This window comes from Phoca vitulina, unplaced genomic scaffold (assembly GCF_004348235.1).
Source record: "Phoca vitulina isolate PV1807 unplaced genomic scaffold, GSC_HSeal_1.0 scaffold23, whole genome shotgun sequence".
NCBI lineage: Eukaryota > Metazoa > Chordata > Mammalia > Carnivora > Phocidae > Phoca > Phoca vitulina.
In genome coordinates, this window is record NW_022589726.1 from 4,769,827 (window position 1) to 4,794,380 (window position 24,554).

General features: G+C 37.0%; 1 protein-coding gene across 2 annotated transcripts in view; it reads right to left on the reverse strand.

The window, feature by feature from the left end:
- YEATS4 (YEATS domain containing 4) overlaps positions 1 to 24,554 on the reverse strand; it is a 60,023-nt gene extending 35,469 nt beyond the window's left edge. Inside the window, exons 1-7 of one of the 2 annotated variants that reach the window (XM_032420588.1) lie at positions 24,272 to 24,554; positions 21,358 to 21,477; positions 18,763 to 18,829; positions 18,558 to 18,652; positions 15,286 to 15,378; positions 15,109 to 15,196; positions 6,220 to 8,015 (exon numbers count right to left, since the gene is read on the reverse strand). In XM_032420588.1, coding sequence (XP_032276479.1) covers positions 7,846 to 8,015; positions 15,109 to 15,196; positions 15,286 to 15,378; positions 18,558 to 18,652; positions 18,763 to 18,829; positions 21,358 to 21,477; positions 24,272 to 24,322 — 684 coding nt within the window. In that variant the 5' untranslated portion in view covers positions 24,323 to 24,554 and the 3' untranslated portion in view covers positions 6,220 to 7,845. Of the gene's footprint in view, positions 1 to 6,219; positions 8,016 to 15,108; positions 15,197 to 15,285; positions 15,379 to 18,557; positions 18,653 to 18,762; positions 18,830 to 21,357; positions 21,478 to 24,271 lie in introns of those variants that run through there. The other variant, XM_032420587.1, reaches the window with a different exon arrangement.

Sequence of the window (24,554 nt, forward strand, 5' to 3'; positions counted from 1 at the left end):
TATCTATTTTTCTTTAGTTACTTGAACTTTAGGTGTCATATTCCTAAGTATTTTATTCTTTTTGATGCTGTTATAAATAAAATTGTTTTCTTAACTTTCTTTTCAGTTCATTGCTAGTGTATAGAAATATAACTGACTTTTGTATATTGATCCTGTATCCTGCAACCTTACTAGACCCATTTATTAGCTCTAGTAGTTTGTGTGTGTGTATGTTTCCTAGGATTTTTCTAAGTACAAGATCAATGTTATCTGCAAATAGAGATAGTTTTACTTCCTCCTTTCTAATCTAGATGCCTTTTCTTCCTTTTTCTTGCCTAGTTGCCCTGGCTAGAATCTCCAGCACGACGTTGAATAGATGTGGTCAAAGCAAACATCCTTGTCTTATTCCTGATGTTAGGGGAAAAGCATCCATTATGTATAATGTTCATTTACATAAGTGCCCTTTATCAGGTTAAGGAAGTTCCCTTATATTCCTAGTTTGTTGAGTATATCTCTATCATAAGAGGGTGTTGGATTTTGTCAAATGCTTTTTCTGCATCTGTTGAGATTATCATGTAGCTTTTATCCTTTATTCTTTTTTTTTAAGATTTTTTTTTTTTTTAAAGATTTTTTATTTATTTTTTGACAGAGAGAGACACAGTGAGAGAGGAAACACAAGCAGGGGGAGTGGGAGAGGGAGAAGCAGACTCCCCGCAGAGCAGGGAGCCTGATGCGGGGCTCGATCCCAGGACTCTGGGATCATGACCTGAGCCGAAGGCAGACACTTAATGACTGAGCCACCCAGGCGCCCCTGTCCTTTATTCTTTTAATATGGTGTATTTATTAGTTTGTTAGGGCTGCCATAACAAAGTGCCATAGGCTGGGTGGCTTAAACAACAGCAATTTTCCCACAATTCTAGAAGCTGCAAGTCTGACTGCAAAGTGTCAGCAGGGTTGGTTTCTTCTGAAGCCTCTCTCTGTGACTTGTAGATGGCTATCTTCTACCTGTGTCTTCATATGGTCTTCCTAATATTTTTACAAGGACCCAGTCATACTGAATTAAGACCCACCCTAATGACTGATTTCAACTTCATTACCCCATTAAAGGCCCTATCTCCAAATACAGTCATATTCTGAAGTACTGGGGGTTAGGACTTCAACATATGAATTTTGAGGAGACACCACTCAACCCATAACAGCCTATAACACAAAGTGGTTTTTACATGTTGAAACAACCTTGTATTCCTGGTATAAAGCCCACTTGATCATAAGATCACTTAATCCTTTCTGTATGTTGCTGGATTCAGTTTGTATTTTGTTGAAAATTTTTACAAACAGTTAGCTAGAATTATTCCTCTTTATTCCTACCATTCAAAGTGCTTTTACATATGCTATTTCATTTTCCCTTAAACAGAATTCTATGAGGGTAGTATATTCATATTCACTAAAACAAATTGAGGCTCAGGAGAGTGAAGCGATTTCCCCCCAATTATAAATTTGCAGTAGTAGATAGTATAGACTGTAATCAAAACTACAGATGGGAAGAACATTAGGGGGATGAAAGAAAGCAGGATTTGGTAAGAACAAAGAGAAACTTTGGCTGGCTGGAAGTGAACAGGGTCAATTTGAATGGCATCAGTGATCTCAGTGTAAGAACTGAGGTCATCTGCTGATGTGCACAATAAGAGTAAATAGACTTGTGGTTTCAATTCATGCATGTAATTAAACCAAGTAGGGATGACAATTCTCATTAATTTTGAGATCATGATTTGACCAGATTAGCTGAAAGGAGAATAAACCCAAGTTTTGATGATAGGGATTTGACTGTATCAGTAACAGTACATCCCTCCTTCATTCTTGGAAAGTTAGTTTCCAAGGTGACTGCCAATTCATACAATCTTGTCTAGCCTCGATGGAGCCATACTCTGATGCTCTAGTACTATGACTGCTCAGTCAGAAAATGCTGAATTCAAATTCTACCTCTGGCCCCAACAGGTTGTGTGGCTTTGAAAGCCATTTAATTCCTGCAAGACTGTATTCCCTCATCAAATGGGGGAACTGAATTAGATGTTCTCTAAACTCCCTTCCAGTTTTATGACTCTTGTTTAGTGAATAAGGGGAGTGGTGATTCAGTTCACTGGAAATTTTCAAACAGCAATGATGAACTCACTAAGGGTAGACTAAGGAATTACTGAAGAGCAATGAAGCCTAGTATAGGATAGTGAGCAGTTAAGCCAGGCTGGGTAGCCAGTGAAAGTGGGAAAGTAAACAGACTGGGGTGGGTCTGATCTGGCTCACAGGAGGCAATGTTCTGATAATCAAGACATCTATTTTTCCTTTTCATGTAATTTTAAACTATTTTGTTATCCTTTTTCACTCAAATGAAATGCACTCATTGCAAAAATTCAAACATACACGTACATAACATAGATAGCAACAGTCCTTATAATTCTTATTCCTATTGTTAAGATTGGTAAAAACTCCTCCAAGTAATTTTTCTCTCCATACTCTAACATATTATTTACAAAAATAAAATCATGAAGTTTTGCAAACTATTTTCCCCCCTCACTAACAAGTATAATCCAGATATTTTTTCATGTCAGAGCATAGAGCTTTATTCATTTTTTAAATTTTATTTTTATTTAAGTAATCTCTACCCCAACACAGGGCTCAAACTCATGACCCAAAGATCAAGAGTCACATGCTCTTCTGACTGGGCCAGCCAGGCGCCCCTAGATCTGCTTTATTCATTTTGACAACCACAGAGGAATCCATTGTATCACTATAGCATAATTTATGCACATCCTTTTGATGCCATTTACCTTGTTTACAATTTTTTGATACTGCAAACAATGCTACAGTGAACATCTCCGTATATATCTTGTATATATGAATAAATGTTCCTAAACAATATATTTATTCTTAAAGGTCCAATCACTTACTTCAATAAAAAATTAAAATGTAAATTTTAGAAGTAAAATTGCTGACTCAGAGTAGTTTTTTTTTTTTTTTAAAGATTTTATTTATTTATTTGAGAGAGAGAGAGCACATGAGAGGGGGGAGGGTCAGAGGGAGAAGCAGACTCCCTGCTGAGCAGGGAGCCCGATGCGGGACTCGATCCTGGGTCTCCAGGATCATGACCTGAGCCGAAGGCAGTCGCTTAACCAACTGAGCCACCCAGGCGCCCTGACTCAGAGTAGTTTAGTAGATATTGCCAAGTTATCCTCCCAAAATGTTGAAGCAATTTACAGTCCCACCAGTGTAGGAGACTAAACTGTTTCCCCACTCTCTTGCTAGCACTGGGCGGTCTTGTTTTTTTTGTTTGCTTGTTTTTTTGAAAATTGTTCCTATCTCAGGTACATGCAGAATTGTCAGATTTAGTAAGTAAAAATATAGGACGTCTAGTAAAATTCGAATTTCACATTAAAAAAAATAAAGATTACCCAACTCCATCTGCCAATGGCCTGTTTCTGGTCTATCCTTTGGTATCATCAGTGATGTCTTCTCTGTCAATAGTTATCTGAAACATTTATTTTACCCTAAATGGATGAGAAATATTTAAATTTGTGTATTCTTAAGATTTGGTGAGATCAAGCATATATATTTGCCATTTTTATATCCTCTCTAGTGAACTACCTGTTCAATGGTTTGTCTTCCTTAATGATTTATAAGAATTTTTTTATATTAAGGAATTAGACCCTGTTACATAACCTAGTTTTCCTTTTGACAATTTTTTGTTATTCCCCCCATTTAGAAGTGTTGCACTTTTATGTACTCCAACTTATTAAGCTGTGCCATTACGAGTTTCTCAAATCACCTGGATACCTTGTATAAATGCAAATTCCTAGCAAATCAAATTTCTGAGAGTGAAATCTGGAACTCTCTCTTTAAAATCTCTGTAGGGGATTTTCTTCCTTTCTTCTTTCCTATCCCTCTTTTATTTTTTATCCTTCTCTTCCTCCCATCCATCCTACCAGACTTTTTTTTTTTTTTAAGGGGAGGAAAGGGAGAGAGAGAGAGAATCTCTCCCCCAGTGTGGAGCCCCTCTTGGGGCTTGATCTCAGAACCCTGAGATCACAACCCTGAGATCACAACCTGAAACAAAATCAAGGGTCAGACACTTAACTGACTGAGCCACCCAGGCACCCCCTTCCTTCTAAACTTTTATCATATCCAATCAAGAGTGAAGAATTTGCTAGAATTATTAAAATAAAAAATACAGAAGTAAACATGTAAACTATGCAATTGGAAGCTCCTGTCATCTTCTGAGTGTGTATTGTGATTAAAATGACTTATTCTTTATCAGTTCTTGACTTCACGGAGAAGTAAAGTAGAATTTTAATGGTTTCTTCTATCTGATGTTAAAAAAATTTTATTATGGAAAATTTCAACCATATACGAAAGTAGAAATAATAATTCCTATTGCTCAGCTTCAAAAGTTATCAATATATGGTCAATCTTGTTTCATGTACATGCCCTATTCCCCCTACCATCTCCCATTCCCCAGATTATTTTAAAGCAAATCCCAAGAGCTTCCCAAACTCATTCGAGATCCAGAATTTTATGATTTCTGAGGTTCCCATTGTACTTTAAAAATTCTTTCCAACTCCAAAAAATATTTACTTATGTTCTCTCTAGCTAATACTTGCATGATCTCATTTTCTTTGGTTTCAATCTCAAGAATTTAAAGTCTATTACTATTTAAGAAAAAAAAAAAACCTGCAGATACTAGGGATAATGCTAAGGAACAGGCACCTGAAATGTATTCTACATGAGATTCCAAATATCTATTCTTTAATATTCCAGCCAACAGTGCTTAACACCAGAATTTTCTTAAATGTTACTAATAGCTAGCCAGATTCTTATCTCAATGCTTTGCAATCTTGCTACCTGATGTTCCTATTTGATTGTCTTAAATTACTCCAATTAGTCAAAGAAAGGAGATTTGAGAAGTATTTATGCATGAACAATAATTAAAAATGCTAATGCTTTGAACATAAAAATTAAGTCTTAGAGGCAGAAAGGCCTGTTACTAATCTGAGTCACATTGTTGGTTGACTCAACATCTAGCTATTGCCATTGGTAAATAAATATTCTCTTCCACTTGTAGAAGAAGGGGGAAATAGAAATCAAGGGCTTGTAGAATATTTTTAAAGTTTGTATAATTCTAGACAAAATTTGCCACTTAAATGTTTAAAATTTTTTCAGATCAAACTTATAGTGTTCATTTAGACCATTTTTAGAATGTACAATTCAGTGTTTTTATATATTCACAAGATTGTGCAATCATCAGCACTAATTCCAGATCATTTTATCATCCCAAATAGAAATCCCCTTCTCCCCATCCCCTGGCAACAACTAATCAACTTTGTTTTTACAGATTTGCGTATTCTGGAAATTTCATACAAATGGAATCATACGGTATGTGGCTTTTGTCTGACTTCTATCACTTAGCATTATTAATTTATTATTATTTAAGATTTTATTTATTTATTTGACAGAGAGAGACACAGCGAGAGAGGGAACACAAGCAGGGGGAGTGGCACAGGGAGAAGCAGGCTTCCTGCAGAGCAGGGAGCTGGATGCAGGTCTTGATCCCAGGATTCTGGGATCATGACCTGAGCCGAAGGCAGACGTTTAACGACTGAACCACCCAGGCACCCCAGCATTATGTTTTTAAGGTTCATTCATGATGCAGCAGAATCAGTACTTATTTCCTTCTGGCTGAATAATATTCCATTGTGTGGATATACATTTTATTTATTCATTCATCAGTTGATGGATATTTGGGTTGTTTCCTTTTTTGGCCATTATGCACAATTCTGCCATGAACATTCATGTACAAGTTTCTACACAAACATGTTTACATTTCTTTTGGGTACACACTAGCAGAATTACTGGATCATTAGCATAATCAAGCTTAACTTTTTTTTTTTTTAAGATTTTATTTATTTGAAAGAGAGAGACAGCAAGAGAGGGAACACAAGCAGGGGGAGTGGAGAGGGAGAAGCAGGCTTCCCGCGGAGCAGGGAGCCCGATGCGGGGCTCGATCCCAGGACCCTGAGATCATGACCTGAGCTGAAGGCAGATGCTTAATGACTGAGCCACCCAGGCGCCCCCAAGCTTAACTTTTTGAGGAATTGCCAAACTATTTTCCTAAGTGGCTACACTTTTTTGCATTCCCACCAGCAATATATGAGAGTTCCAATTTCTCCACATCATCACCAACTTTTTTGTCTTGTTTTGTTTACAATTATAGATGCTTGGTTGGTATAAAAGTGGCATGTCATTGTGGTTCTGATTTGCACATCTCTTCATGTGCTTGGTGGCTATTTGTATCTCCTTGGAGAAATGTCTACCCAATCCTTTGTCCATTTTAAAATTGGGTGGTCTTGAGTTATAAGAGCTGTCTGCATACTCTGAAGAGATCCTACTTAGATTAAAGCCAAAACAAAGATAGAGGGCAAAATTGAGCCATAATGACCTATTTTGGACTCTTGTACTCTTGCATGCCTAAAGTCAGACCTACCTCCATGAACCAACACATTCTTGGAGGCTAATCTGACTAGAATAATGGAGGGATAATCTCCCATGTCAGGGTCCCTCAAGGAGAATGGGACTTTTCCCCATTAGTTTTTCTGGTCAATCCCCAGTCCCCACCCTATACTGGGCATTGGATAGGAGGTAGGGTAAAGATGAATGATGCCTGGCACAATCAGAAGTGCTACTTCCAATCCCATAGGGCCTGGCAGAAATTTTAAGACTATGGAGACCTTTGCACAACCTCATAATGCTTGTAAGTGCCACAACTTAAAAAAATAAAGCAACAATTACTCAAAATAACTAACCTACAGGGCAGATAAAAAGAATCAAGTGCTAGAGTATATAGTTAAATACTCTACTACAGAGAATACAGAATCCTTACATTAGGTATAGGCATGGTTGCCATTAACTAATATTGTTACATGTTTTCCAAAATACTTTCCTACCTATTGTTGTCCCTAGGTTGCCCAGACAGATAAGCCCATGTGGCCTTAAGTACTACTACATGTTCCAATTAGATGAGTCCAAAAGTATAGGGCTCACTATGTGGATCTGAACAGGAGGCTAAGGAGAAAATGGAGAAAGTAGGGGTCATATGTGAAGCTGATACACAGCAGCTTCCTATGTATCTTTGGAAAATGTATGAGGGATTAAGTACTTTTCTACGTGAAAATGAATGACACTGTGGTAGTAAGGCAGAACAACACTTAAAATATGATTTTTGCCACAATGAGTGCCAATAAGAGACGTGTGATCACAATACAATGGAGATACATTAATTGTAATGAGAGAGCTAAGGTGCTTCATCAAAGAGGAAGAAACACATCAAGAGGCAGACACAAGATCTGTAAACTACATTTATTGAGTACTTACTGGGCAGTGGGCACAACAGATACAAAAGAGTTAGGATGGGGACAGTAAGAACTTAAAAAATTAAATACACATGTTAATTTACCATCTAATTCTACCAGGAAAGTACAAAATTTGTACAACTTTTACTTTATTATGAAATTGTGATGCCTGTCAAAAGGATAAGCTATACATACAATGCCAAAAATTTTTTTAAATTGTGCTTAACATCATTAGAATTACCCCAAAATGGGTTGATAAAATGCCTATACAGCATTCATTCTTATTACACACATATATTCACTTTAAAGATTGCTTGAAAAGTACAAATCCTTTGACCCCATTGCTGGAAATCTGTGGTCAACACGTACACGTGTCGTTTCTCTAAGAAACACCATGGCATTTGCGGTCCATTTCTCCCTTAAAGTCCACCTTATTTTCAGCTAGCTTAGTAACAAGCTCTCTTAGAACTGTTTATATGTCTTTTGTCTGATCATCTTCTTCAAGTTTCCTGATTTCATTTTTTAAACAATTTATAGTTTCACGACTTGCCTTTAATCTCTCCTTAAGCTCTGCAATTTCAAAGCTTGTTTTTTTTTTCGCAGCTTCTAATTTTTCTCTGGTTTTCACTTCAAGTTCTGCAACTAAGGAAAACATATTTTTATTGAACTATTTCATTTTTCTCCCATGTCTAAGGTATGTCAGAGAGGAATAAATATGGCATTTCCTTAGGTCAGTTTCCACGATGAAATGTAAACAACTTAAGATACATTAAACATACGGAGGTGGGTAGAAAGTCTAAACTCTCACAAGAGAATCTAAGATGCTTTCTGCAACTAAGAATGAAATTCTGGCCATTCACAATTAAGATGTTAAGACATAATGTCCTTGCGGCGCCTGGGTGGCTCAGTCATTAAGTGTCTGCTTTCAGCTCAGGTCATGGTCCCAGGGTCCTGGGATCGAGTCCTGCATCGGGCTTCCTGCCTTCTCCCTCTCCCACTCCCCCTGCTTGTGTTCCCTCTCTCGCTTTGTCTCTGTCAAATAAATAAATAAAATCTTAAAATAAAAAAAAAGACGTAATGTCCTTGTTTTTCTCTCCACATACATATTAATTTGGAAATAAGGTGGAATACAATCCAAGAGACACCCAGATAATACGAAGAGCTAACTAAATACAGTGTTCTTAAACATATGTACAAGTAAAATTTTACATAAACAAAATCACGCTGGTAAAACAAACCCCTATCTTTTAAAAAAAAAGATAGCAATAACCACCTAGGTCTAAATTCCAGCTGTACCATTTACTAGCTGTGACACTCTAAGTTATTTATTATTTCTATGCTAATTTCTCATTATAATGATGTGTATTATAATGAGACTATAACGAACACCTCATATTTGAAAAAAATTTTTAATTTTTTTAACTTCTAGTTTTAATTGTCTCATTTAGCATATTTTGTGACCTATTTCTTTCCCCCAAACTAGTCTTAATGGTTTTACAGAAGTTCTGGGAGATAATGTGCTCTTAGTTAAGCTTTTATATTTTCTTGGTATTCGTGGAATGACTTCTACTGGTATTAATGACCAGCTACTAAAGAGGATCTAGCATCTTAGTAAGTAGATCTGTAAACTTTTATTTTTAGTTCGTATCTAAAACTTTACTCAAAAATTTTAAATGAATTAATGTACATAAAGTATCTAAGAGAATACTGTTAGGTACATAAAAAGCCATCCTAACTACCATTATGACAGAGGAACACTAAATATTTAAAACATTCTAGCCGGTTACATAACAAATTACTAAAGAAAGTATCATTACTGCAAAATAGAACACACCTATTTAAATATCCCACTTGGATAGTGTAGTATTGTTTTACAAAGAAAAATGCCTACTTTTGTCCAGCAGTTCCATCTTGTGGACATTTCAGGTAATTGCTGCTGATGACTATAAAGCACAGTTGTACTTTACTGTTGATAAGATGATCACTAACTGTAAGCAGCATGGTTTGGTGTGGTGGTGGGGGGGGGAGGGAACCCTTTGAAATCAGAAAGACTTCAGTTCAAATACAACCTTGGCCTCTTATTAGCTAAATGCTGATTATCTCCTAAGTCTCCCCCAATCTGGTTTCTATTTGGTACAGTTAAAACTGTTATTTCTCAGAGAATATCTGAGGATTAAGTAATAAATGTAAAGCATCTAGCACATTAAAAACATGCAATAATATTTCTTTATTTTCTTTATGGCTGGTGACTTTCTTTTTATGATACATTTTATAATACATGTAAAATTTTATATTGCCAAAACAATCCTTATTTTTCTTTGTAATTTCCTTCACTGCTTAATTTTAACTTTGAAAATCATTTTTGACAATATAAGTACCTACATATGATACAAAACTAAAAGGCTGAAAAATGTAGATAATGTAAAAATGTCTCCTTCCACCTCTGTCCCCCCAACCAACCAGTGTTTCTTCCCAGAGATAATCAGTTTTAGGTTTCTTTGGTATCTTTCAGAAATATTTTGTTCATAGACAAGCACACATCTAAGTGTGATTTCTTCTCACCCCCAAAACAAGTGGTATCATACTATCTACACATTGCTCTGCATCTTGCTGCTTCACTTAGTATCATCTGAAAGCCCATTCTGTATCCTACAGCTGTCTCATTCTTTTAATGGCTGCAGATGACTTCACCTAATGGACATACATAACTCATTAATCTGTCCCCTCTGATATAGAGTATTTCCATTTTTTCTTTTACACACAATGCAATAATGTGTATGCCGTGAGTAATTATTTCAGTATATTTGTAGGATAATCAGTACACTTGTAGGATAAATTCCTGTAAGTACAATTGTTGGGATATATGTACTTGTAACTTTGAAGGAATGCCAAGTAACCCTTAAAGGTTCTATTACTTTACAGTCCCACTAACATTGTATGTCTGTTTTCCTACTGTATCAACTTCTCGATCTGTTACCCGGAAAGGTTAAAAATGGTATTTCAGGCTAAATTTAATTTGCCTTTCTCTTTTTACTACTAAGGCTGACCAATCTTTTTATGTTTAGGAGAGACATTTCTCCCTTCCTTTTTATGGATTGTCTTTCCTTTTTTTTTTTTTTTAAAGATTTACTTTATTTGAGAGAGAGAATGAGCGAGAGAGAGAGCACATGAGCAGGGGCAGAGGGAGAGGGAGAAGCACACCAACCACTGAGCAGGGAGCCCGATGTAGGGCTCGATCCCAGGACCCTGAGATCATGACCTGAGCCGAAGGCAGACGCTTAACAACTGAGCCACCCAGGTGCCCACCTTCGCTAATTTTTCTATCGCATTATTGGCCTTTTTAATAAACTGAGGTATAAGTGACATATTAGTTTCAGGTGTACAACATGATGATTCCACATTTGTATACACTGCAAAATGATCATCATAGTAAGTCTAACATCTGTCACCATAGTTACAAATTTTTTTTCCTGTGATGAGAACTTTTAAGATCTCTTAGCAACTTTCAAATATGCAATACAGTATTGCTAACTATAGTCTCCATGCTGTACATTACATCCCCATGACTTATTTATTTTGTAACTGGAAGTTTGTGCCTTTTGACCCCTTTCAGCCATTTCACCAACCGCCCACCCTCATCTCGGACAACCACCAATCTGTTCTATGAGTTTGTTTTTTTTTAAGATTTATTTATTTTAGAGAGCACGTGTGTGTGTGAGCAGGAGGAGAGGGAGAAGGAGAGAAGTAGACTCCCTGCTGAGTGCAAAGCTCGATGGGGCGCTCAATCTCAAGACTCTGAGATCATGACCTGAGCCAAAACCAAGTCAGACGCTTAACCGACTGAGCCACCCAGGCACCCCAGTTTTTTGTTTTTGTTTCTCTTTTAGGATTCCATATGTAAGTAAGATCATTTGGCATTTGTCTTTCTCTGACTTATTTCACTTAGCATAATACCCTCAAGGCCCATCCATGTTGTCATAAATGGCAAGATTTCCTTCTTTTTTTTTATGGCTGAATAATATTCCATTGTGTATATATACCACATTTTCTTTATTCATTCATCAACAGACACTTAGGTTGTTTTCATATCTTGGCTATTGTAAATAATGCTGTAATGAACACAGAGGTGTATATCTCTTCTCAATTTTCAAGTTAGTGCTAGTGATTCTATTTTCTTCATATAAATATCCAGAAGTGGAAATGCTGGATCATATGGTAGTTCTATTTTTAATTTTTTGAGGACCTCCAATTTACATGCCCACCAACAGTGCATCAGGGTTCCCTTTTCTTCACATCCTTGCCAACACTTGTATTTCTTGTCCTTTAGAAAACAGCCATTCTAACAGGTGTGAGGTCGTATCTCATTGTAATTTTTAAGTTGCATTTCCCTGAAGATTAGTGATACTGACCACATTTTTATGTACCTGTTGGCCATCTGTATGTCTTCTTTGGAAAAATATCCAAATCTTGCTCATTTTTAAACTGGATTGTTTGCTTTTTTTTGCTATTGAGTTGTAGGAGTTCTTTTATACGTTTTGAATATTAACCCTTTATCAGATATATAATTTGTAAATATCTTCTCCCATTCAGTATGTTGTCTTTTCATTTTGTTGGTACTTTCCTTAGTTGTGCAGAAGCTTTTTAGTTATTGGCCTTTCTTACTGATGTGCAGGAGCTCTTTATATTTTAAAGAAACTAGTCATTTGTGATAGGAGTACAATATTTTTTCATGGCTTGTCTGTCTTTAGACTTCGTTTAGAGTGCTTTTTTTTTTTTTTTTTTTACTATGCAACAATTTTTATTCCCTTTCTCCCTCTCTCTCCACATCAATGAAAAAACATATACTGAGTGAAAGGCACTTTGTTAGATGCTGGGGTGAGGTAGATGATAGACAAGAAAGAAAAATGCAGTACAGTGTCATAGGGAGCTATGAGAGCAGACTGGATTCATACCAGTGTGAAAGGGTGTGTGTATCAAGGAAGGCTTCTTGGCAGCAATAAAATCTGAGGTGAGTTTTAAACAATGAGAAAGGAATTAGATGGATGAAGTGGACATCACAGGCCCTGGAAACAGCACATACAAATTTGGGAAACAACAAGGAGTCAGGTACAATGGTTAACAGGTAGTTTTAAATCGAGTCGGGAAGACCTGATCCAACTTATTTGTCAAAAGGACAACACACACTATAGATATAGATTCTTGTTGTTTGGTTTGGTCATTACACTTTATTTTCTGACCAATCGTAAGACTGCAAAGGGCATGATGTACTTAGAAGAAGACCTAATTAGCAATGAAATCATAAGGGAAAACATTTAAAAATTTCTTTTAGCTTGTTTCAGTTTTCTGCTTCCTATATATTAAGTGCTTATATAAGGAAGAAAAATTTGTTTTAAATTTCTAAATTAAGCCTCAATTTAGAGTAAATCAATCCAAAGAGAAATTATTATTTTTGCAAGCCAATATAACTTACTGGTTAGAAGCACAGACTATAAGGCTTTTACAGAGATAAAACAGCTTATAGATAGAACAGATAGAACAGCACAGATTCAGGTTAAATCCTGGCTCTACTGGGTGATTTGAGACAAGTCATCAAATCTCTCTATGCACTAGGGCCTTTATCCACAAAATGGGGCTAATAGTAGCATCTTCCTCCTAGGGTTGTTATACCCATAATTCAGTAAGTTCAGAAATGTAAAGCACTTATCTAGTACACAGTAAGCTCTCGTTAAGTGTGTACTATTGTTTTAATTATTCCTTGTAGAAGCAACTATTATTATTAATAGCTAGATCATTGTGCTTGGGCAAATCTCTACAAATTTACTATTATTAGTATAGTTTTATGAACTTTTAATATGCTTCACAAATGTATTCTCTGACCTGATATTTAAAACTCCAACCATCTCCTCCCACCAAAGGTGTTCCCTTCCCTGCTGTTTTTCTCCATATCACCTAATTACTAACTTACACTTTACTGTTCTATTTATTTAATATCTGCCTTTCTCTCAATAGAGTGTAAGCTTCATGAAGGAGGGATTTTTGTCTGGTTTGGACACGGCTCTACCTTCTGAACCTAGAATAATGCCTGGTATATAACTGGTGCTCAATATATACTATAAGAAAATGAATGGAAGATCAAAGAACAACTTAATGAATGCTGACATAAATGTTAACACAAGGATGGCAAATAGGTATCATCTTGAGTACCAACTGCAAATGACTGGCAGTAGCTGCACGGAGTGATGTGTATGGGATTCTGACGCCACGTTAGCTTAGAGGGAAAATATAATGTGACTGATTATCAGTGTGTCATTCTAGTATTCACCACCTCAGCATTAATCTGAAACTATGTAAAATGACACAGGTTAAACAAAAAGAGATAAGCTAGTTCACAGTACAGTAGTCCCCCCTTATCCATGGGGGATACATTCCAAGACCCCCAGTAGATGCCTGAAACCACAGATAATACTGAACTCCATACAAACTATGCGTTTTCCTATGCATACAGACCTACGATAAAGTCTAATTTATAAATTAGGCACAGTAAGAAATTAACAATAACTAGTAAAATATAATAATTATAACAATATACTGTCATAAAAGTTATGTAAATGTGGTCTCTCTCTCTCTCTCAAAATATCTGATTGTATTGTACTCACCCTTCTTGTGATGATATGAGATAATGAAATGCCTAAGTGGTGAGATGAAGTGAGGTGAATGATGCAAGCCCTGTGACACAGCATTAGGCTACCACTGACCTTCTGACAATGTGCCAGGAAGAGGATCACCTGCTTCTGGACCACTGTCGACCCTAAGTAACTGAAACCTTGAAAAGTGAAATCATGGATAAGGGGGGACTACTATGTACAAAAGTATACAGTTGACCCTTGAACAACATGGGTTTGAACTGCATGGGTCCACTTATACACGGATTTTTTTTTTCCCCCAGTAAATACAGTGCAGTACTGTAAATATATTTTCTCTTCCTTATGACTAACATTTTTTCTCTAGCTTACTTTATTACACAGACTAAAATATATATAATATACAAAATATGTGTTAATTGACTATTTATGAATAAGGCTTCCAGTCAACAGTAGGCTATTAGTAATTCAGTGTTTGGGAAGTGAAGAGTTACACAGATTTCTGACTGTTGGCGGGTTGGGTAGAGGACAGTGGTCAGCGTTGTTCAAGGGTCAACTGTAATTATGTTCTGCAAGGTTCTTCCCAGATTTTATTAGCAAAGACTAGTAAACAGAAAATGGTTGAGTGACAGGTTAAGCAAGATTAGTGAAAAGCTATGCTTAAATGTAATTAGGGAATAAAAGACAGTATTTCAGAGAATGTGAGAGGCTACTTTGTGAACAATTTAAAACATCCTTCTTAGGGGCACCTGGGTGGCTCAGTTGGTTAAGTGACTGCCTTCGGCTCAGGTCATGATCCTGGAGTCCCGGGATCGAGTCCCACATCGGGCTCCCGGCTCATCGGGGAGTCTGCTTCTCCCTCTGACCCTCCCCACTCTCATGCTCTCTCTATCTCATTCTCTCTCTCAAATAAATAAATAAAATCTTTAAAACATCCTTCTTAGAGGTTCTATAGTAATACATATTTTTTTAACTCTTAAAAAATTTACCTTTATATATCCTTAGAAAAAAATTTAATAGTCACTAATCATAATCCTTTCACCATTATAGAATACATTATTTTTCAGAATTAATTATGAACTCATGGCACTTACATTCTGTTTCATGCTTATAGGCTCCTAATGTTAGCTGGCGAGATGTTGTTAATAATTGTTGCATCATTGCTGTTGGGTCTTGAAATATCTAATGGGATAGAATGGAAAAAAGCTCAGTAACTTCAAAGTTCTACAACTTAAAATGCTTTTAAAATTCTCATTATAAAATCTTCTTACCATTTCATCATAGAACTCTGAAACCACTGTCTTTTTTCCCAGCATTGCATTGGTGTCTGACTGAAACAGCTTTAATAAATGATAGAGGGTTACCTGTGAAATAAAAATAGATGTCACATCTGTGCAATGGTTTTCATCATCGTGAGACATCATGATTTCTGTAACTGAATTAGAAAGTAGAATTAGTTAACATGTCAAATTCAGGATCTTATCTCAACTACAAGTTATTGTGTGGCAAATCACTCAAATTCTGTACTTTTATTTTCCTATTAGGTATTATTATCTATCCACATCTACTAACACCATGCATGTTTTAAAGAGGGTAGGTATGGATGTTAGAAAACATCTCTACAGAGTGACAATGTAGAAAAATTACATAAAACACAGCTACAGAGATGCATGGGAGTAATTTTAGAAAAACAGAAAAGAATCATTGTGGTTTTCCTAGGGAAAGGCCCAGAGGTAGGGGAAAGAAGATGTTATGGGTTGAACTGTGTCCCCCCAAAAGATATGCCAAAGTCCTAACCCTCAGTACTAGTAAATGTGACCCTTATTTGGAAATAGAGTTTTTGCAGGTGTAATAAAGTTAAGATGGGAGTTATTAGGTAAGGCCCTAACCCAATACGACTGGTGTCCTCATAAGAGACACAGAGACAAGGAGGGAGAGGAGCCAGGTGACAATGGAGGCAAAGATTTTAGTTATGCCACCAAAGCCAAGAAACACCTGGGGCTACCAGGAACCAGAAGACACAAGAAAGGATCCTTCCCTAGAGGTTTTGGAGAAAGCATGGCCAATACCTTGCCTCCAGAACCATGAGAATAAATATGTTGTTTTTAGCTACTCAGTTTGTGGTGCTTTGTTATGGCAGCCCTAAGAAACTGATACGGGAGACCTGTATTTTTTACTTTTAAAATCTTTTTTTAAACCATGTGCATACCTTACTTTTATAATTCAAGAACAATTTAAAACTGCATCATAAAACCGTCCTTCCTTGAATTTACTATTCAGACACTCAGAGGCATTCATGCAGATATAGACAATGAAAAACGTCAAGACAGATGTCCCTAATTTTGAGGGGTGTTTGAAGATTCTTAGAGCAATGAAAATGCCTTAACTAGCCACGAAGATATTTCTAGGAATAAAAACCCAATTTTAGCATTTTGCTTTTAGGAACAATCATTCTTTTTATAATGGTTTGATCTATAATCTATAATGGTTTGATCTATAGATTTTTCATCTATAACCGGGAAACAGAAATAAATCACATATTACCTGTGTCTTTCTTTTATATTTTAAATAAAACTTCATGACTTATTTTAAAGAGTCAACAATTAAAAAAGTATAATGGTTTCATTATACTAAAAGAATATGACAACAGTTTTTGGGTAATAAAATCCAGGCCTGTGTAGATCTATACGGAAACCTATTCAATAAATTAATCACTGCAGAAGTACAATAAGCACTCTTTCCAAGAGTGGACTTTGAGAGTTGTCTCACACAAGGTTATAATATAATTTCTCTCAGAGATTTATTTTCCAACCGGGAGTGGTGGACAGGACAGATGAAGAATAGATAGGTAAGGCAGCACATTCTCAAAGTAAAAATGAATTCCAAGCAATCTTACAAAGTTAAAAAGAGTTTCTGCCCTACTAGCATTACTGATTTCTTTTCCTTCTCTCTCAACATCTGCTGTATTTCTGTATTCTATTCTCCCTAATAGACTATTTCCATTAAGGACAGGAGCAGTATCTCATCTGGAGCAGTATCTCATCTTTGTATCCTACCCCTTGAACAGTATCTTGGCAAATAATGGATATTTAATAATTTCTTGCCAGATAGAATATACTGTCTGTTGAGAGTATTCCAGAAGGACAAAAGAATAATAGGAGATCTGAAAACCTTATCACATGGAAAACATTTAAATGAGCTATAGATGTCATTCAGGAGAAAAGAAAACGAATGTATGAACAGTTATCAGTAAAAAGTTCAAGGAAGCTTAACACAAACTAGAGCTTTCTTAGCACTAGAACAACCCCAGTTTCACTTAATGACAAAAGGCAATAGTCTTTCTATTGGAGACAGTAAGCCCAAACAAGGCTCTCATTTAAAAGACTGCCTAAAGGAATTCCTACGAAGGAAGAGTATGGCTCATCCCTATGGGTCCTAAATCTTCCTGCGCACCAAAATCACCTGGGTGATTCTGAGGGGTGCTGGCTCCTCTCCAAACCTACTAAATCAGACTCTCTGGGGCATGGGGCCTAGGAGTTTGAATTTGTAAAAAACAACTCAGATATCTCTGGTGCAGTCCACTAGGAACTAATTCTCTGAACTACAGGCCCAGGTCATAGTCAGCTCCTTTAGAAGCACATACAATTTAAAAAATGTAATCTGATTATTAAAGTGTAAATGTTTGGTGCTAAAGAAATGCACTGAATCTATCAAGATGAAAATTAATGGTGATGACCTGAAACGAGTTAAACACCAACCACACATGTGGAATGAGAGAGCCATAACTGAGTTGTAACTCTATGGGTTTACAAACAAAACAAGCTGAGTAGTTTTAGTCAAAAGAAAGGATAATGGAAAGAATGTGAGGTCTGAATGCAAATAACCTGGGTTCAAAAACTAGCTCTGCCCCAGTTAACTGTGTTTTTGAGCATATGACTTGATCTCTGAACCTTAGTATCCTCATCTCTAAAATGATGGTATCATCAACCTCACCACACTGCTGAGGGATCAAAGTGAAAGTTTTGAGGGACTTTTTACATTATCAAGCAACAATCTGATAAGAGAACAAAAGATGAAAAAATCCATGGTTATAAATAAAAATTCAGGAATAAAATAAAGCTGCTAGTACTGATAGCAACTTGAAAAAACAAACTTGAAAAAGCAAAAAGACTGTTGCTAACTATAAAAAACCGGATACTCTCATTCTAGACAGCAGATGGACTCATCTCGTTTATTACTAATAACCAAATAATATTAATGAATTTCAAACTTTTTTTGCTGTAGTAGTCACATGATTCCATGGTTTCTTTCTGAGAAATGTTCACATTATATCGCTTCTTTCTATACTTGAAAAATAAGTTTTGAAAGGCATTTCCCATAAAAATGAAAAACCTTAACTCATGGCAAGATACACCATGCCATAAGCTTACATAAAGTGTATCTGAATAAAAATGTCAACATATAACAAACTATTCATTAAGTAGATTACATTTTCACAATTACAAAAATCTGTTTTATGTTTGCAAAGATTACCATTACTCACAGGTCTCTCATTAGGATCAATGAAAAATATTTTGATGATTATTTCAAATTCACCCCATCCTGTTTCAGTAATTTCATATGGAGGCTTAGTAACAACTGAAGAGAAAAAAATAAAACAATTATAAATTACAAAAAATACTGATACAGTCTCCTACATCTTTTTAAATGTTAAATTTTATATTATGAATCAAAAAACTGTACTGTACCTCTTAACGGATTGCCATAGCTTTCATGTAATTTAAATTGGATTTTCTTCACGTATGCTGACATATCCTAAAATACAGAGGAATTAGTTCTGCCATCTACATTTAAAAACTATGAGGAAAATACACTGAGCATTGTACCTAATTTTATAAAATACACTTTCCCTCAAATTTTATGGAATCTAATTTTATTTTCTTTTATTTTAATTCCAGTATAGTTAACACACAAGTTAACAGTTTCAGGTGTACAATATAGTGATTCAATAATTCCACACATCACACAGTGCTTATCATGACAAGTGTACTCCTTAATCTCCAGTGGAATCTATAACTTTCTAAAAAACATGAATTATACCCAGGTTTGGTTTTTATTTTAAACAAAGGAGGCCTGAGTTGAATTCTTTCACAACTCGTAACATACAGGAATATACATGTCCCTAATTCACTTGTTTTGCAGATCCTATTTTTATATATCTCTATAGGCAATGCTCTAAATCAATTTTGATTTTCTATAAAAACAATAGTACATTTCCTATATATTTTACAGAAATAAGCACATAAACTAAAGCACATCTAAGAACTAAGCAACTTTAAAGAACAAAATTATATTACATAAAGCTAAGTTCAACTAAACTAAGCAACCTAAAACCATCAGATACAAAACTCCTTTTCCTAATCTTATTTTGAAGCACAGGAGCATATTCATTAGTTCTGGCACATAAAAGGGATTCTCCTAGGGAAAGTGGCTTTTTCAAAAAAGAATTCACTGTAGAAAAATGTAAAACTGAATCAGTCACACTCGACAGTAGTATTCGTTAATCTTTTTATTTGCTTTCGGGAAATCTTTTTATGTGATTATCTACATTATCTACATTTTTAATCGGGGTCATAACAATATACTAACATCTGCTTTCATCACTTAACATTATATTGTCAACATTTTTTGAGGCAGCTTTTCATAAGCATATTTGAAGACTCTTTGGGAATACTTTCATTCATTTTTTTCTACAAATGACCAATACTGGATACCAGATGCCACCATGGTAAATAATAAACTCTTGTCCTCATGGCAGGGAGAGACAAGAAAATCAGCATTTCAATGTAATCTGTTAGGAGGGCAACAGGTACAAATTTTAGGAACGGCACCTAATTTAATTTTTGGAGATTAAGAGAGTAGTTTGAAAGAAAATACATTTAAACTAATACCTACGGGAACAATAAGAATGGAGTAGGTAGGAAGTAAGGAATGAAGACATTTAAGAGTGTCCCTTTGGGAAACTGAGAGTACTCTAGTATTGATGGAATGGAGGGTAGAAGGAAATGAAGAGGCAAACACAGCACGGGATAAGCTGCAGAGGCAGAATTGGGAAAGACCATGGCAGGCCTTCTAAAACCGTTTTTTGTGTGTGTATGTTTTTTTTTTTTAAGATTTTATTTTTAAGTAATCTCCATCCCCAACATGGGGCTCGAACTCACAACCCCAGATCGAGTCACAAGCTCTACCAACTGAGCCACCGAGGCGCCCCTAAAACATGGTAATTTTAACTTTATCCTGAGGGCAACAGGTCAGTCATTGAAGGTTTCTTGTTTTTTCTAAATAACAGCTTTATCAAGATTTTCACATACCACACGATTCACCCATTTGTAGTAACTATTCAATGGTTTTTAGTACAGAGTTGTACAACCATTCCCACAATCAAATCTAAAATATTTTCATCACACACAAAGAAACCCCATACCCATTAGCACTCACCCCTAAATCCCTCTTCCACCCATCCACTGGCAACCACTAATCTATCTCCTGTGTCTATGGATTTGCCTATTCTGGACATGTTATAAAAATGGAATCATCCAATATATGGCTTTTGGTTTGGCTTCTTTCACTTACCATAATGTTTCTAAACATTCCATGTGGTAGTAGCATGTATCAGTACTTTATTTCTTTTTACTGCCTAATAATGTTCTATTGTATGGATATACCACATTTTATTTATCCATTCATCAGCTGAAAGATACTTAGGTTGTTTCCATTTCTTTGGCTATTATGAATAATGCTGTTACAAACATTCATATACAAGTTTTTTTGTGAACTTTAAAGGGTTTTAAATCAACAAATATTCATTCACTGAGTATCTGCTGAATACCTACTATGCACTGACTGTATTCCAGGCATTAGAAATTTAGCAACAAAACAAAATTACCAGCATCCAGACTATAGAGTAGTTTTTTGTCTTTCATCTCCTCTGATGGTCTTATTACCAAATTGTTCCTAAAAAGTATGAACTACTCTTCCTGAAACACCTGATTAAATACGAAGCTAACTTAAGACGTAATGATTGGAAGATGTGCTGTGTTTATAGCATGGTTCTTGTTATCATAACTTTAGATGGAAAACATTATTGGAAAATCCATTATTGGAAAATTGGATTTCTACTAACTGTTATGAGATGACAACGCTCACTTTTTTCTTTCAACTTTTTGGGGGTGACATTTCTACAATGGGCCAATTTTATAATCAGAAAGTTACTATATTACAATTTATCTTCAATCAAAAACAAACTGTGGCTTCAAAAAGTTATAGGAGAAACAAGTGCCTACCTCATTTCTATATGGTTTTACATACACTGTCCACTGATGGGTGTGCCCATCCTCTTCTCTTTTCTTTCCAAAATATCGAGCAACATTACCATAAACTATTGGTTTGACGATAGTAACCCCCTAAAGGAAAAATAATTTCAACACCAATTAATATTGCCTCATTTACCCAAATATACAGAATAAGAGCTCTGAAAACTTGGGTTTGTTTTTTTATTTTATTTTATTTATTTATTTGAGAGAGAGAGAGCGTGAGAGGGGGAAGGGTCAGAGGGAGAAGCAGACTCCCTGCTGAGCAGGGAGCCCAATGCAGGACTCAATCCTGGGACTCCAGGATCATGACCTGAGCCGAAGGCAGTCACTTAACCAACTGAGCCACCCAGGCGCCCTGAAAACTTGTTTTAAGGAATGGCAGGCAAGCTAAATACCTAGAGTTTGCTTATAACATGGATTTCTCTCAATCAAATCAGTATCAGACAATTATCTTCATATTAACACAAGCAACTAAACACCAGATTAATTACAATGTTCCCACTTTGAAAATGTCTATTTAAATCATGTAAAATACTTTGAGAGATTTTTTTTTAAGAAAGGCAAAGGCTCTTTATTTACAAACCTTAAAGCGAGCCTCAGGAATTAACACCACCAATTTTGACTGCCATCACCTGAGGGTAATAATGTCTTGATTTATCAGTTTACAGCAGTGTTTTCCAAAGCACAGTACAAACACTAAAGACAGTCTGGGAGAGGATTTTAGGTAGAATTAAGGCAAACATTTTTCAATTCATTACTTATGTGTTAAGTTCTGAGATGGAAGTACATGTTTCTCATCATATCTGGTATGTGTAGAGGTGGTGACTGTTGCCGGATTCTCATGAAAAGGAGAGACAAAAAGTTTCAAGGGAGGAGAAAACGCTGAATGTTATACATGAAATTTGAGACTAACTGTTCAACAGTAAGAATGTATCTGAAGGTCAAAAAGCAAGATATACCACATATTAAAAGTGCTCTGCCAATGTACTCAATTCATAAGAAGGAAAAGCCGTGAACAAATGGAAAAACTTTTCATTTTGGCTGGAAAATTAACAAATCCAATCCCTATTAGCCTCAAGTTAGTTAAAAGAAGGCAAGCAGTTTGTATGAGAATTTAAATAATCACAGCAAGTGCTATTTGACACTTGTGGCAACAGCAGATGAGGCATCAGGCTCAAGGCCTGAATGAATGAGCAGAAGGAGCACTGGCGCCGGGCATGGGTAATACATCCTGCAGCTACTACTGTGTTGCTAGAACTTGCAGATTTCCTCGGTGATGCAAAGCGGGTTCATCTGTCAACACACTTTCTAACTGAAGGAAATTTATCTAAATTGGAAAAAGATGCCTACAAAACGACATAACAATCATCAGGAATGAGAAATAAATCCTTAATTTTAAAGCTTTACATGACTAACTCACAGGCATGTTTGGTGGAAAAGCATTTGAGGACTACAAGCCTAATCTCCTCAAATCACTTTGGACTTAAAACGTTTTGAACCTTACATGATTACAAGTAGAGAAAGTTCTGTAAGTTCTCCAAAAGCTAACGTTTTAACCCTTTGGTAGTACTTTCCTATCAGTTCCAAACCTTGCCCAAAGGTTGGGCAAAATATATATTTATGATGAAGTTTCTGGTACTATGAATTCTACCTGACATCTTTCCATTAAATTTTGGTAGTTTCTGAAATTTTCCAAGAACTCCTACTTTGCACATGATATTAAAGCACTGTGCATAATAGTTGTATACACGTACAGTCAAAATTATGTAAAAATTATGGATGACACGGATCAGGACTTGATGAAAAGCTAGAGTAACTAGACTGGTGCTAACGTGGGTGATATTTCTTTTTTTAAAAAGATTTTATTTACTTATTTGACAGAGAGCGCGCAAGCACAAGCAGGGGGAGCAGCAGAGGGAGGGAGAAGCAGGCTTCCCGCTGAGCAGGGAGCCCGAGGTGGGGCTCGATCCCAGGACGCTGAGACCATGACCTGAGCCGAAGGCAGCTGTCTAATCGACTGAGCCACCCAGGCGCCCCGTGGGTGATTTCTTTTTAAAGGAAAATTTCCTTTCTGCAATAAATCTAAAATCAGAAGGGGTAAAATTAGGTGTTATATATCAAGAACCAGAAAGCCCTGCCTTAAAAACTAGTGTGCGAGGGGATGTAGGAAAGTGGGAGGGAAACGGGTCAGTGTCAAACATTGTTAGGCTCCACGCCAGCAACTTTAAAAACAAAAGAAAACTAACATTTACGGAACGTTCTCTGTGTGCGGGCCAGTGTTATCTTCTCTGCATGCCTTGATTAATATCTTGGCCGAAGCTTTGGGGCTTTGTGGACATCATGAACTCGGGCAAGTTTTCCGAACTTTTCTATCCCCCCAAGCTCTTCAGTTCTCGCACCTGCACATGCTGTGCGGGTAAGCCTTTGAAAGGCTGCTGTAGGGACTGAATCAGAGAATCGGGTAAAGCGGTCAGCTACTCTGCTTGGCACGGTAAGCGCAGAACCCAGTATCTGCTGCTCTTATTATCCTCACAATCAGGTGGATGGCACCCCCAGTTTACCGGTGACCCGGGCTGGCAGATGAGCACCAAGCCCTCAAAGCAGCTATTTTCCTCGGCAACAACGTCCAGTTCTCCCTCAAGCCACCACTGGTTGTTTTTTGGCGGGGACGGAAGGGGGTGGAGAGGCGGTCAAATCGTGGCCAAAAGAAAAGAAACACTGATTTTCCCGCAGCGGCTTTGACTCGCTCTCCGTCTAGAAACCACTGCCCAAGCCTGAGCTAAGGCGCGAGAGGGAAAACAACCGGGCCCTCCCCAGCGTGGCGCAGGGAGGAGCCAGGACGTGAGAGCCACGCCCGGAGGGGAGGCGCGTGCTGGGCACTGACCTTCACTCTCCCGCCGGAGTCAGGCCCAAATTCGGCCATTCTCTTGAACATATTGTCCTACGGAAGAAGCCGCCGCCGCCAGGGAAAGAGACCGGGGCCGGCGGGGTCGCCGCTCCCCTCAGAGGCCCCGCTCCTCCCGCGCGGGCCCAGGCGGATGGTTTCTGGCTGAGCGAGGGCGAGTCTCCGGAGCTCGCGGCGCTGACAACAGCCAACTCCTGCGGCGGGCGAGTCCCGGAAGCGCGTTTAGTCCCGCGCCGTGGAGAGCCCAGTGGAAGGAGCGGTG